Source organism: Pseudonaja textilis, chromosome 1 (genome assembly GCF_049901715.1).
Source record: "Pseudonaja textilis isolate UNSWEBS1 chromosome 1, rPseTex1.2, whole genome shotgun sequence".
NCBI classification, from domain to species: Eukaryota; Metazoa; Chordata; class Lepidosauria; order Squamata; family Elapidae; genus Pseudonaja; species Pseudonaja textilis.
In genome coordinates, this window is record NC_141990.1 from 289,085,717 (window position 1) to 289,098,926 (window position 13,210).

General features: G+C 34.7%; 1 protein-coding gene across 9 annotated transcripts in view; it reads right to left on the bottom strand.

The window, feature by feature from the left end:
- The window catches only part of CEP128 (centrosomal protein 128), a 182,382-nt gene that overhangs the window by 131,138 nt on the left and 38,034 nt on the right, over window positions 1-13,210 (bottom strand). For all 9 annotated transcript variants that reach the window (XM_087922081.1, XM_087922080.1, XM_087922079.1 and 6 more), the window contains exon 13: window positions 4,066-4,416. In XM_087922081.1, coding sequence (XP_087778207.1) covers window positions 4,066-4,416 — 351 coding nt within the window. The remainder of the gene's footprint in view (window positions 1-4,065; window positions 4,417-13,210) is intronic.

Here is a 13,210-nt window from a genome sequence, read left to right on the forward strand (position 1 = left end):
ATGCAGGACACTGAGTTAACCTCAAATCTTGATAACTCTACAGGTGAAAACCTTTCAACTTAATGTCTCCCTAGCAATAATTTGCAGCTGTTTATTCAAGTAATTTCTCTGAGTTTGGATCCTTTCATTGCCTTTCCCCTTTTTTTAACTTGTCTCAACTCTGCCAAGCACAGAAAGTTTTTCAAGTTTCCCTCTAGTATCACATAGTTAAAATATATGAATTTATGCTTGATGCTCCTAACAATAGTTAACTTTTTTTTTTCCATGATGGACTGACTAGTTCTCCTTGCAGTTCATAGTTTTCTGAGCAGCTGTCTCCAAATCCATAATCTAATGACATCTATCTTTTTTCCTTTGTTCTTACTCAATATCCAGCTTTCACAACTTCACTGAAGAAAATGATTGATTTAATTGTCCTGATCTTTGTTGCCACAGAAATAGCCTATACTTCATGATATTGTTTATCACTACTTTCTCCCTAGAATTAATTTACTACCTCAACAATCTATCCATCTTTATGCTTGAGTTGAAAAAACTTGTAAATTATAAACTATGTATAGTCTTCATTTCTTCAATTTTAACTGTGAGTTCACTAAGCATGCTGGTTGGATTTAACTTATTTAAGTCATTTTAATATTCAACATTAATCCAGATTTTTCACTTTCTGTCATTTATTTATCTAACACATACCACCCACTTTAGTGACTCTAAGAAGTGTAAAATTTAAAAAAACAGTATAAAAGCAGCTTGTGTGTGTGTGTGTGTGTGTGTGTGTGTGTGTGTCATATCTACCTAATTTTCTCTTCCTAACTAACTCTTCATTTTCATTTAACAAGTTGGCATTATCTGCATTATTTCAAGTGATTAGATGCCTGCTGCTTTTTTTCTTTCAATAGCTACTCTTCCAATATTTAACTTAATTACGTAACAGATTTAACATTATGAGTTAAACAGATCCATTCTTGTCTCTCTTCTTTTTCTTGAACCAGTCTCTTCAACGTTACTTCTTACAGTGACTTCTTGCTCATTGTACAGGCTCCTCAAAAGAGTAATTAGAGGCTCCGGCATGTTCATGAGTTTTAATGTGTTCCACATTCGGGCATTATCTACCAAGTCAAAGCCCTTTCAGATTTGAATGGCTTGGCATTTTTCACACCTGCCCAGCTCTAATTGCTTTGATCCCCCTTTTTGGATTATTCTTGGTTTATCCATTCTCTTTCATCTTTGCCAAGAAATATAATTCTACCACCAACACTGATCTTAAAGAGAATAGAATTACTGAGCCCTCTCCATTATATTAAGTAATCATATAAAAATCATCAAAGACAAAATACAAAATATACATACATACATACATATATGCGTGTGTGTATGTATGTGTGTGTGTGTGTGTGTGTGTGTAACAATATTTAAGTAATGTCATCTCCTATCCTAAGTTGTCAAAGCACTCCAAACAACCTGTATTAAACATTGCTATTTAAATTTAGACTAAATTCAAATTATCCTGTTTTCCTGCTAAGCAGTTGCCTACTATTAGACCATCCAGCAATATCTTGGGTCCTTAGAACCTTGTGTTAACACTCTCTTTCTCCCCCAAAATGTTTTACTGATATTCCTTTTTATTCTGCCCTTTCGATGATTTTAAGAATTCCTGACCTATTGCAAACTAAAGCAATCTGCATTTTTATCTTAGATGGGAAACTTTTAAATTCTGCTAAGTATAATTTGCATTGACAGAATGTAAAGTAAATGAATGATTAATTATAAAGCAAGCGAGAAAATTCACCAACCTATCAATGTGGTGTATATCACATTGAAGCCTTATCAGGACATTAAAAAAAAAAGCTTTGCAGTATTAAATCTGTGTTTCCTACGTTCACCGATTATTTTGAAACTGCAATCATAAGCTTAATTATTGCTTTCAGGTTGCTGATGGCTATCTGCCAAAACTGTCCTCTTTGCATGCTTTTACCTCTAGGGTAGAAGGACTAATTTACTATTTTCACACCAGTTATTTTTTCCTCCCATATTTATTATCACATCAAAATATACTTCTTCTTTAAGTATTTGAGGGATTTTTTCCTGTTTCTGGACATTATTCAGGAACATTTAATTTCAATATGAATTGGTATTTTTAATGTTAATTTTTCAACTGATCACCAAAATTGAAAATTATATTGCATTACTGAGGTCTAAATGCATAACTACTAGTTTCTTCTTTCTGGGCAAATACAGAATGAAACAAGACAAAGACTTCCCCAAAAGTCTCAAACTTCACACTAAGGTTTCCTTTTAGAATCAATGGTGACCTATTTTCCTGTTTGGGAAACTGAACTACTATTTCAGGAGAGAATGCAAATAAAAATCCATTGAGACTATCGTCTAGTCAAACCTGCAAATAAACTACCAGTTCAGAGTCATTCTGGCTATCAGGACTGTCTGACAAAACACATTTTGCACCTCCGAAAGCAAATCCATAAAGAGGATTGTGGGCTACTTGGAGGTATCTGGTTTTTCACTACTGGAAACAAGAGGCTTAGCTTTATAAAGCTCAGGAAGCAACCTGCTGGAAAAGCTATAAAAGAAATCCAAGTAGACACGTGCAATCTTTAATCAATCCCAGGGTAGAGAAAAACATATTCTTTTCATTTGTGTTGCATCCTTTATTTATTTATTTATTACGTAGGGCTTATGCGCCACTCCAAATTCCAAACATACTTTGTACTTTCATCAATATTCTACCTTCACAGATGTATTTGTCCCTACAATTCCTGAAGCCCAGGCCTTTTAAAATAACTTCCATCTGAGATTTTGAGAGGAGGGGACTACACTTTCAGCATTCCAAAAGATCCTGAAAACCTGGCTCTTCCCCTAAGTATTTGTGTAGGAAGGGTGTTGAGTCAATGAATCAATAGTATGGGTATTTCTGATGCCTTGGTGAGAAGGGTACAATGTGTTTTTATGTTGTAGTTTTTATTGGTTACTGTATCTGCCTAGGATCACTGTGTAAGAAAGGCAGCCACATAAGTTCTTTAAATAAATAAAATCTGTCATTAATGTTGGCTGAAAAGTCACAAAGTTGTATTCCCAACAGAGATAAAGAGCAACTTAACAGAAAAAGATGCCTTGTATCTTTTTAGCATAAAACAGCAGGAGAATGAAGACTATATCCCAGACAGAATACAGTTATCCCTAAAAACAAAATGCTCAGAGTGTGTTTTATTTTATCGAATGATCAAAACTGGACAGATTTTTTAAAAATTATACTCAATGATCATATGTTTTAATCCTTCAATCCTAGAAATAATTTTTAAAAATTCTTCAGTAATAGTTTTTAAGTACATTACAGAGTTCCCAATTTTGATTAAGCAAAGTGGAAGGGACCAATTCTATATCATTCCCTTCTTAATATATAATGTTTCTTATAGGAGAAATGTGAGAATAGTTGTGCTAATCGAAGACTGATCTAGTGTAGCATTAAGGAGAAAACATGTGAGTATAATGAGCATAAGCCCATTGATATTAACTTGAGATAAATTAGTCACGACTAATTGATTTTAGTGATTTGAGTAAGTATAATCTAAGTTGGACTAGATTTGGACTTCACCCAATTTCCATCTGTGATCAATTTTAAATGTTAAAAGATTACCTTGTCTTTTGATTAAATTATACTTTTTTGTTGTTTCAGTGTTTTCTACTGAAAGTCATATCTCATCAGGCCTCACTCACTACTAGTGTAATGTGTTTTAATAATAGTATATAACAGTTACACAAATTAATTTCAATAGTTTTAAACCAGTCCTTTCCAAACTTTTTCCTTCATTACCCAAAACTGCTTATCAAAAAATCCTTTTTACAGCTTATCAGATAGTCTTTATTTAAGTGCCACTGTTTGGTTGGGTAATGGGTTTGTGTGACAGTACCCAAAAGAAAAATAAATTTTACTCAATTTGGGTAATTTATCCAAGTTTAGGAAGCACTGTTTTTAAACTGTATTGGAAGAACTGCAAATATTTACATGTTACAAAGTTATTATTTAAAGGAAATAAAAAATGTATACCATACCAAATTGTTCTTCTCCATCAACTGGCTATGAAGTCCAGTTTGTTTTTGCTTTTCATGTTCTAGTTTTTTACACCTTAGCTTCCAGTATCGAACTGATTCCTGAGCTTTGAGTTTTAACTCTTCCTTTTTCTTCTCAGTTTCTAGCCTTAGAACTTCAGATTGTTTGAATTCAGCTAGGTACTTCTCTGCTTCCTTGATTGATTCTTCTAGTTGCTGACCTAGCTCTGTAACCTGTAATTCTGCAGCTCTGCACTCATTTTCACAGATTTTATAGTTGTTCTGTATCTCATTCAGTTGACTCATCATCCTTTGCTGCTGGTTGTCCCTCTTTTCCAAGTCAGCTGTTAAAGCCTAGAAGCCAGCACAACATATTAAGACTTATGCTTACAGACAGATACATATAAAGTTACGGTTTACGTATAATGAAAACAAATTTCTTTAAATACATGGAAAGCATCAAAGCAATTTTTCAATTTCCTGCAATTATGTTTATTTAAGACACTATTATTTGTTCATTTACAATATTTATAGCCTGTTCCAAACTAAAAAGATTCTTGGCAAGGTACAGCAAGGTCAAAAAAGCAAGCAATTAAATTTTTTACAATTATTGATAAGCAACCAAAAGCCTAATATGTGTCTCCTAGGTCCCATTAAGCTGCACTAATTAAAGGACAAAGGAATAAATATTGTTTATTCTTTATTATTTGCAATAAACCAAATACTTTGCACTCACATGCATTGACATGCCTGGAATGTATCTCTAGAAGGCATCTATTGTGCTACAGGAAACGGCAAAAAAAGAATCTGATACTATACATACATCCAACTTAAAATGAATCTGTCAAACCTTATAACTTGTCTATCCTCTAAGAATATAAAAATAAAAATCCCCATTCCCAAAAAGGGTAATTTGTTGCTGGACTGTGTTCAGATATACAAAGTTCTACCTATACTAGATGATATATTTACAAAAGCTAGCTGGCCTATCCCCCTGAACAACTAGATTATTTCATTCTGGGAGAAAAACAGAACTATTTTCCACTTCAAAAAGTATTCCTGAATATTGAGTAACACTGTATGTTTGTACAAGGTGTGTGGAATCAACAAGATATGTTGGAATATTTTCTTGGGCTCACCTGACATTGACATGAATATAATAATAACAGTAACAATAACCAACCTAGCACTTTATGTGGAAGTATCAAAAAAAGTCATAACATCCACTGGAAAAAATGCCACAGTCCACATACAAAACTAATAAGTATCTATCTTTCTTTGTTTCTTGATGACAGCCTAGACATCTTCCATAGAGCCATTTAAAATAACAATACAATAAGGAAATATCTCAAAGCTTGTCACCAACCAAGAGAAATAGAAACATTTAATCTCAGCCATTAAATATTGTTATTCTAAGTAAAAAATTTTGGATATTGTGATCATTATAGCTGAAATTAGACTTTGTAATTGAGCATTTCTTTAAAATGCAAAAGACTTCCATACTCTAACACTTGTGCATATTTTTGGATCGTCAACTACACTAGAAACCTTATTCATATATCTTTAAAGTGGTGTTTTATATATTCAGTTGAATTCAATAACTAAGAAAGGTTTTTATTAATTAAATGTAACTGGTAAGATCCATGGATTTAAATTCATTGACAGATGTGAAGAGACACTTAAAAACATTGAAATGGTTACCTTTAATCTTCAATAAATGCTATAAAATGTCTCACCTCTGTGTTAATTCTTTCCCTTTCAACAGTTGTAATTGCTTCCCATCTGGTGATAATATTAAAAGGTATAGTGGCATCTATACTAATGGCATCTTCAACTTTTCTGACTCATTAAAAATAATTATTTCTCCATGTTGGGGAAAAGATATTGTACATACAACTATACTTTCTATGTAGTATTTAATAAAACATTCAATGTTTAAGCAATGTACAGAAAATACTGTTACATTAATTGAAAACATTTATCTTACATGAAAAAGTGACCTCTGTTTTATTAGTAGTTCATATTTTTCATAAACAACAAGGCAAACTTTTTTGAGATTATTTTCTTTAAAGCACAAGGATACCTAATTAATTCCTAGACATCAACTCTGTGATTGAAATCACAATAATCCTGTTATCTTCCAATGTAATATTTATGCAAAATATATAATTCATTCATTTTACCATTATCCACCAACCTATTTAATATGGCAAGAAAACAAAACAAGAAGAATCCTACAACAAATCAGCCATCTCCCTGGTCAACAAGAATTACAACAGACAATACATGCCAATTGCAACTTTATTAATGGATATTTGTTTCAATGTAATTAAAAAAAAATTTTTTTTGCTGACTTTGAAGCTATTATGGAACAGAAGCTAAATACTTAACAAACAAAAGACAATGACATCTGTATTAGCTATTAGAACTATTCCCCAATCCATATTAGAACAACATCTTTATCACACCAACTTATATCTGGTAAACATTTACATCAAAAATGCATACATTTCTATACTTCTGCTATGTCCATACCCAACACATTGTTTTTTGTAATTTATAGATATCTTTAATAGCATCCTGTGTACATTACACATTTCACTAGCTGATGTCATACAAGAAGCAATATGTTGGATTGGATGTAAGCTTTAGATTAGACAACTTCAGAGACAAAATATTGTGAAGTTTGCTTGCACAAGTGACATATTGACCCAAATCTGCCAAAGTGGCTGGTACTATCTTTAATATTATCAGGGAATACCACAAGTGCTACAGATATGACAAAGGGTGGCAACCAATTTTCTTCTTCTCTATATTAGTAAAAGAGTAATCAAAGCAATGAAAGGCATCAAAGATCAATCTGTATGTCCAACTAGTAACAACCATGGCATAGAGCTCTATTATTCAAAGATTGATTCATGTGGATGACCTTGTAAACTGTAAGATATCACTACCTTGGCTAATACCCTGCAGTTACCCTTTCAATGTCCTCTGTCCTAAGCAGATGCCATAATTTCTTCAACATTAGAATACAACAGCCATGCTTCTGCTTTTATATCTGCTGATCCAGACTTTTTTGAAGGGCATTTTCCCCCCAACTAAATGAATGTTTCCTTTCTAGCAATCACTTGGGCAAGAGTGCTACATCCATCTTGGAGACATGTTCCAACTACCAAAATCATGATTGTCAGGTCTTATTCTCAACTGCGGCTTGGCTGGGTAGAAGTTATGGCAAGGTGTTAGATTTTGATGGATTTTGAAAAAGATTTTGTTGTCCCTACCTCTTTTAGTCTTTTGCAAGGCATTAAAGACTTGGCTGTTTCACCAAGCATTTGGATCAGATGGATGGATAAACTCTGCTACTACTGATGGGAAATGAGATAAATGAGATTGTTTAACTTTGGGTATCTTTGGGTATCTTTAAGCATTTATGTTTGGTGGATTTGTATCTTTTAATCTTGTAATCCAGAGCTGCTTAAGTAAGGGGGGGTCGCTATATAAATCAAATAAATAAATGACTACGTCAGGGCTCAGTTGTTCAGACATTAAGACTCTATTTTTAACATGCAGAATATTAAACACAATGTACAAACACAGGATTATATAAGACTACATGCAGAATTCCCAGGAATCTAAGGAAAGTCCAAGCGTTTTGGTCAAGTAATGTCCAATGTATCCAATTTATTAAACAGAAGTTAAATCTGAAACAAATCAACTAATTGCAACCATCCCTAATTGTTTTGCACAGCCATTATTTTCCATATCATTGCAATTACGAAAGAGAAAGAAATGCAGGACAACCTTAAGAATATGTCTGAATATGTCAGGAAATTTAGAAAATAAAATGATGCATGGATGTGTCCTTACTTCAACATAATAGCTATGTCAGAGTCCAAGAACAGATGGTAAACTCACTCTTCAGTAACTGGATTAAAAAATTAACTATTTAGTATAATTCTAGATTGTATATTTGCTGATGAATTTTGAACGCTAACATATAACTGTGTCTACCTTCATGCTGACATCTACATTTAATACAATAAATATGAATGCTAGCCTTTATTCCAAAACTTCTATTTACTGAAAAGTAATCAAGTAAAACATCAAACTTCGGAATAGACTTTCAAATATATATTTAAGTATACGTTGAAATGAATGTCTCAATAGAGCTTAACTTTCCATCAGATATATAATTTATCACAAGTCATAATACTAGATAGCTGCAGTTTTAGGATGTAAAATAATCAAACTGCAAAAGTAAAGAAAACATTTCTTTCAATATTTTTTAAAAAACAAGTATAAAAGGAAATGTTTTGTTTACTAATGGGAGAAGATGGCAAGAAGATGGTAGAGCATGAAGAAAGCGGAGCTGCTTATTTCCATCTGTTTTTATGCAAAAAAGAAAAACAAAAAACATAAGCTATCAAAACAGCACAGTGGGAGACAGAACGGGAATGGAGATCCAAATAGATAACAAATTGATGAAAGATCACCTATACACTTTAGACAATTTCAAATCACCAGGACCAGATGGCTTACATCCCATGGTTCTGAAGGAGCTGGCAGATGTGATTTCAGAACCACTGAACAAAATCTTTCAGAGCTCCTGGAGCACTGGGGAATTGCCAGAGGACTGGGAAAGAGCTGGTGTGATTCCAAACTTCAAGAAGGAGAAAAAAAAGTGAATCCAGGAAATTAGCTAGATATCAATACCTATAAAAATTCTGGAAAAGATAATCAAACAGATTTGTGAGCACCTAGAAATGAACAAAGAGATCCTTAGAAGCCAGCATGGATTTGTTAAAAAAAAAAAAAGATCATGCCAGAGAAATCATATTACCTTCTTTGATAAAGTGACTAAATTAGTGAATCAGGGAAATGCAGAGAGATATAACTTATTTGGACTTTAGGCGTTTGAGAAAGTAGACAGCCGCCTAGTTCTTGACAAAACAGAACACAGTTGGCTGACCAACTACACTTAGCATGTATTCCTCCAAAGGAAATACATTATATGGAGGGAAGTATGACGTGGACTATCTCAAGGTTATGCTTGGGCCCAGTGCTCTTCAACATCTTCATAAATTATCTAGATCAAATTTGCAGACCACACCAAGCTAGTGGAAATTATGAACACTTTGGAAGATAGATTCAAGATTCAGAAGGATATTGACAGAGCTGAGCACTGGGGCCTAGGCAACAAGACATAGATCAGTAATGAAAAAGTAAGGTCCAACACTTAGGCAGAAAAACTAAATGTAGGCTATAGTACAAGCAGTACCTACTCAACTGTAATAACTGTGAGAAGATCTAGTGGATCACCAATGGACCTAATGGACTACCACTTAAATATGAGCCAGCAATGTGCTGCAGCTACCCAAACAGCCAATGCAGTCCTAGGCTGCTTCAACAGAGGGATAGCATCAAGATCACTAGAAGTGATAATATCATTCTATATTGCATTAATGAATCCACACTTGGAATACTGCATCCAGTTTTGATCATGATACAAAAAAGATGCTGAGAGCTTAGAAAGAGAACAGAGAAGAATATCAATGATGACAAGGGGTCTGGAGGCTAAAGCGTATGATGAATGGTTAAGGGAACTAGATATATCTAGACCTGTGATGGCAAACCTATGGCACGCATGCTGGAAGTGATATGCAGAGCCATCTCCGCCAGCACGTGAACCGTCGCCCCAGAGCAGGTCCACTGCACAGGTGCACGTGCCACCCGCCCACCAGCTGATTGTTTGGTAGCTGCTGCGCATGTGTAGGGGTGGGGCACATACAGGAGATGCATGTGCATCTGCAGAAATGTGTGGCGCACAGGGGGGGGTCGCATGCATATGTGCAGATGCTTGGCGCATGCAGAGATCATGCACACACGCGCAGAGATGCACAATGTACAAGCGGAGGTCATGCATGCATGCGCAGGGGGCATGGGGGGAGCCCCATGTGCATTGCCTTATGGGTGCTGGCACACGTGCATGCACACTTTTGGCACACGAGGACAGGAAGGTTAGCCATCACTGGGCTAGACCAACAAAAGCGATGGCTTAAGGGGGGATATGATAGCTATCTCCCAGTACTTGAGGGGCTGTCACAGAGAACAGGGGGTTAACTTATTGTCCAAACTACCTGAAGACAGGACAAAAAGCAATGGGTGGAAGCTCATTGAAGAGATCAAATCTGGAATTAAGAAGAATTTTCCTAACAGTAAAAACAATTAATCAATGGAACAACTTGCCTCCAGGAGTTATGAGTGCTGCATCACCGGAAGTCTTCAATAAAAAATAGGACACCCATCTGTCCAAGATGCAATAAGGTATCCTGCTTTGGACAAGGGGTTGAACTAAAAGACCTCCAAGGTTCCTCATGATTCTATGATTCTGAGACAAATAACTCAAATAATAAACTTCTGAGTAGCATCTCAAATATTTACTGCATATATGTTACACTCTTGATTTTTGTATGCATGTTTAGTTTAAAATATTTTAATCAAGTTTCTAACTGAAAATTATTGACTTTACAGTTTCATCACTATTCCCAAAGTCATTATTCATTTATTACAAATGTATTCCATCCTTTTAAACTGATGATAGATAGATGACCTTATAAATACTAGGGAGATATATAAATCTAAGTTTTCCTCCAATGAGCTTCATTAATAGTTTCAATATATTATTTAATTTGGTTTGATATTGATGTTGTTGGTTGATTTGGATGTTACCATGACTGCTTCAATGTTTACAGTATTTTTTCCTATCCTTATAAGCTGCCAGGAATTTTGGTGTATTTGGAAATGTATCAATTCAATAAAAAAATAAATTTCCAGCTTCTCTTTCTCTGTCTGTCTCCGTCTGTCTCTCTTTCTCTCTGTCTCTCTCCATTATTTATATATATCATTAAAGAATACTTACATATTTTATATATTTCAAAGTATGTAGTTATTTAAAACATTTATATAGCTGCCCATTTTATAATCAACTCTAGGCAGCTCTAAATCAAAATTTAAATAGCATAAAATGTGTTTGTTAACGTATATCTGAAGTGTTCCTTAAATTGGTACCTATTTATCTACTTACATTTGCATACTTTTGAACTGCTAGGTAGGCAGTAGTTGGGGCAAGTAATAGAGCCAGCACTTGGGTCTTGAATCCGAGCTGTCAACTTTCCAGCTGACAACTCAGCATCTTTAAACTTCTGACCATTTTTATTAGTTTAGTTATGGTTGATTTATTGTTGGTGTTCTATTCTTCCAGTCAGTTGTGTTCACTTTTATAGGGATTCTCTTCTTAGTCGTAAAATTGCTAACAGAAGTTTCCAACTTTGGTTAATAAATAAATGTATGTTTACAGGTAATAGTAATCCAGTAATACCTAATGAGTCAGATTCCCCATTATGCAGGAAGGAAAAGTGTATATTAAAATATGTCATGAATTTTATGTATTAAAAACCCCTTAGGCTGTTGCAGAAACTGGATGGAATAGAATTAGGACCAAATACGTATGAAAATGTTAATAGGCAGCAGTTGTAGACTATACTAATTTATAACAGGAATTTACCTGCAGTTTTAATGAGTGACATTTTCAAATTAAATAAAAAAAGCCCATATGGTAAAGATATCAGATCCCAAACCCTACCAGATGACATGCTACTTAATCTGATTCAGAGAAGTTGCTTATGATACCTAAAGTTAGCAATTAATACAACCTTCCATTTGATTGCATTGACTTCTGGTAACCAGAAGACCAAAAACTCATATGTTGAAGTAAATCATATTTGGAGCACTTTTCCAATATTTCCAACCCCTAGTAAGGTTTTGGTTTTGCTGAGTTTTTTTTTTTCTTTGAATCAGCACCTTAAATGTAAGAATAACTTTGGAAATCAAAATCTGTTTATCTGAAAATTAAATAGTATTTTGTAACGTTTAACTAGGAAAACCCATGCATATATGTATCATATGCAGTGCACCCTCCAACCCACTAACAAAAATGCAAAAATAAATATTGCAGCATATCCTATTTTGAACTTTAGTGAAGGAAAATAAATGCTAAAAAAAAAAAAACTTTAAAACTTCTGTCTGCAAGGGTTTAACTACAAGTTTGCAACTTGGCAGATACATACCCTCACAATGACTGAAAACATGGACCTGTCAACCCTGAAGCTGACCAGACCGAAGCCATTTTGAAACTTCAGTGTCACCACGTTGGAGCTGTGGGATAGGGAGGGGGAAATAGAGATAGTTGGGGTTTTGTAACCAAACCAAAATACTTTCTTCTGGGAACCAAGGACATTCTCACACCTGGTCAGAGAAAGGAGGAGTGACATTACCAGGCAACCAGACAGCACCCTGATTGGACCATGTGACGGATTGTTTGGGGAAGGGGAAAACCTTTTACTTTTAATTAGGTGAAAACTGATTCTGAAGGTTCGTGAGGTTTTCACCTAATTAAAACTGTGCCAATATGATATACCCAATAAAACTATTTGAGGAAGCTAGCTGCCTTGCTACTTGGAGCCCTGACATAAACCGACTCTGCTAAACCATTTGCTCCAACCAGTGCTAGGTATGCCCTGTAAGAGGAGAGAGTGTTATGGATATGAAGAGGTCTTGACTAATTCATATAGGTATGAAAAAGCATGCTATACAAGACATCTATCAACTTAGTATAAATGGCTGGAAAGAATCATAGAGGCTGTTTTGTTTGATATAAAATTGACCTCCTGGGCCTTCAAAGCAAAGGGCTGGAGGAAGGAAAGGCCTCCGAACTCTTGCGCCATTCAGTCTGTTTGAGAGTGATGCTCAGGATGGTACTGTACAGGTAGTCCTTGACTTACAACAGTTAGTTTAGTGACTGATCAAAGTTACAATGGCACCGAAAAAAGTGATTTATGACCATTTTTCACTCTTATCACTGGCACTGCAGCATCCCATGGTCACGTGATCAAAATTCGGATGCTTAGCAACTGACTCATATTTATGGCGGATGTAATGTTCCAGAGTCATGGGATCGTCTTTTGCAACCTTCCGACAAGTAAAGTCAATGGGAAAATCCAGATTCCCTCAATAACGGTGTTACTAACTTAACAACTGCAATGATTCACAACTGTGACAAGAAAGGTGATCATTTCAAAAAAATAACCAT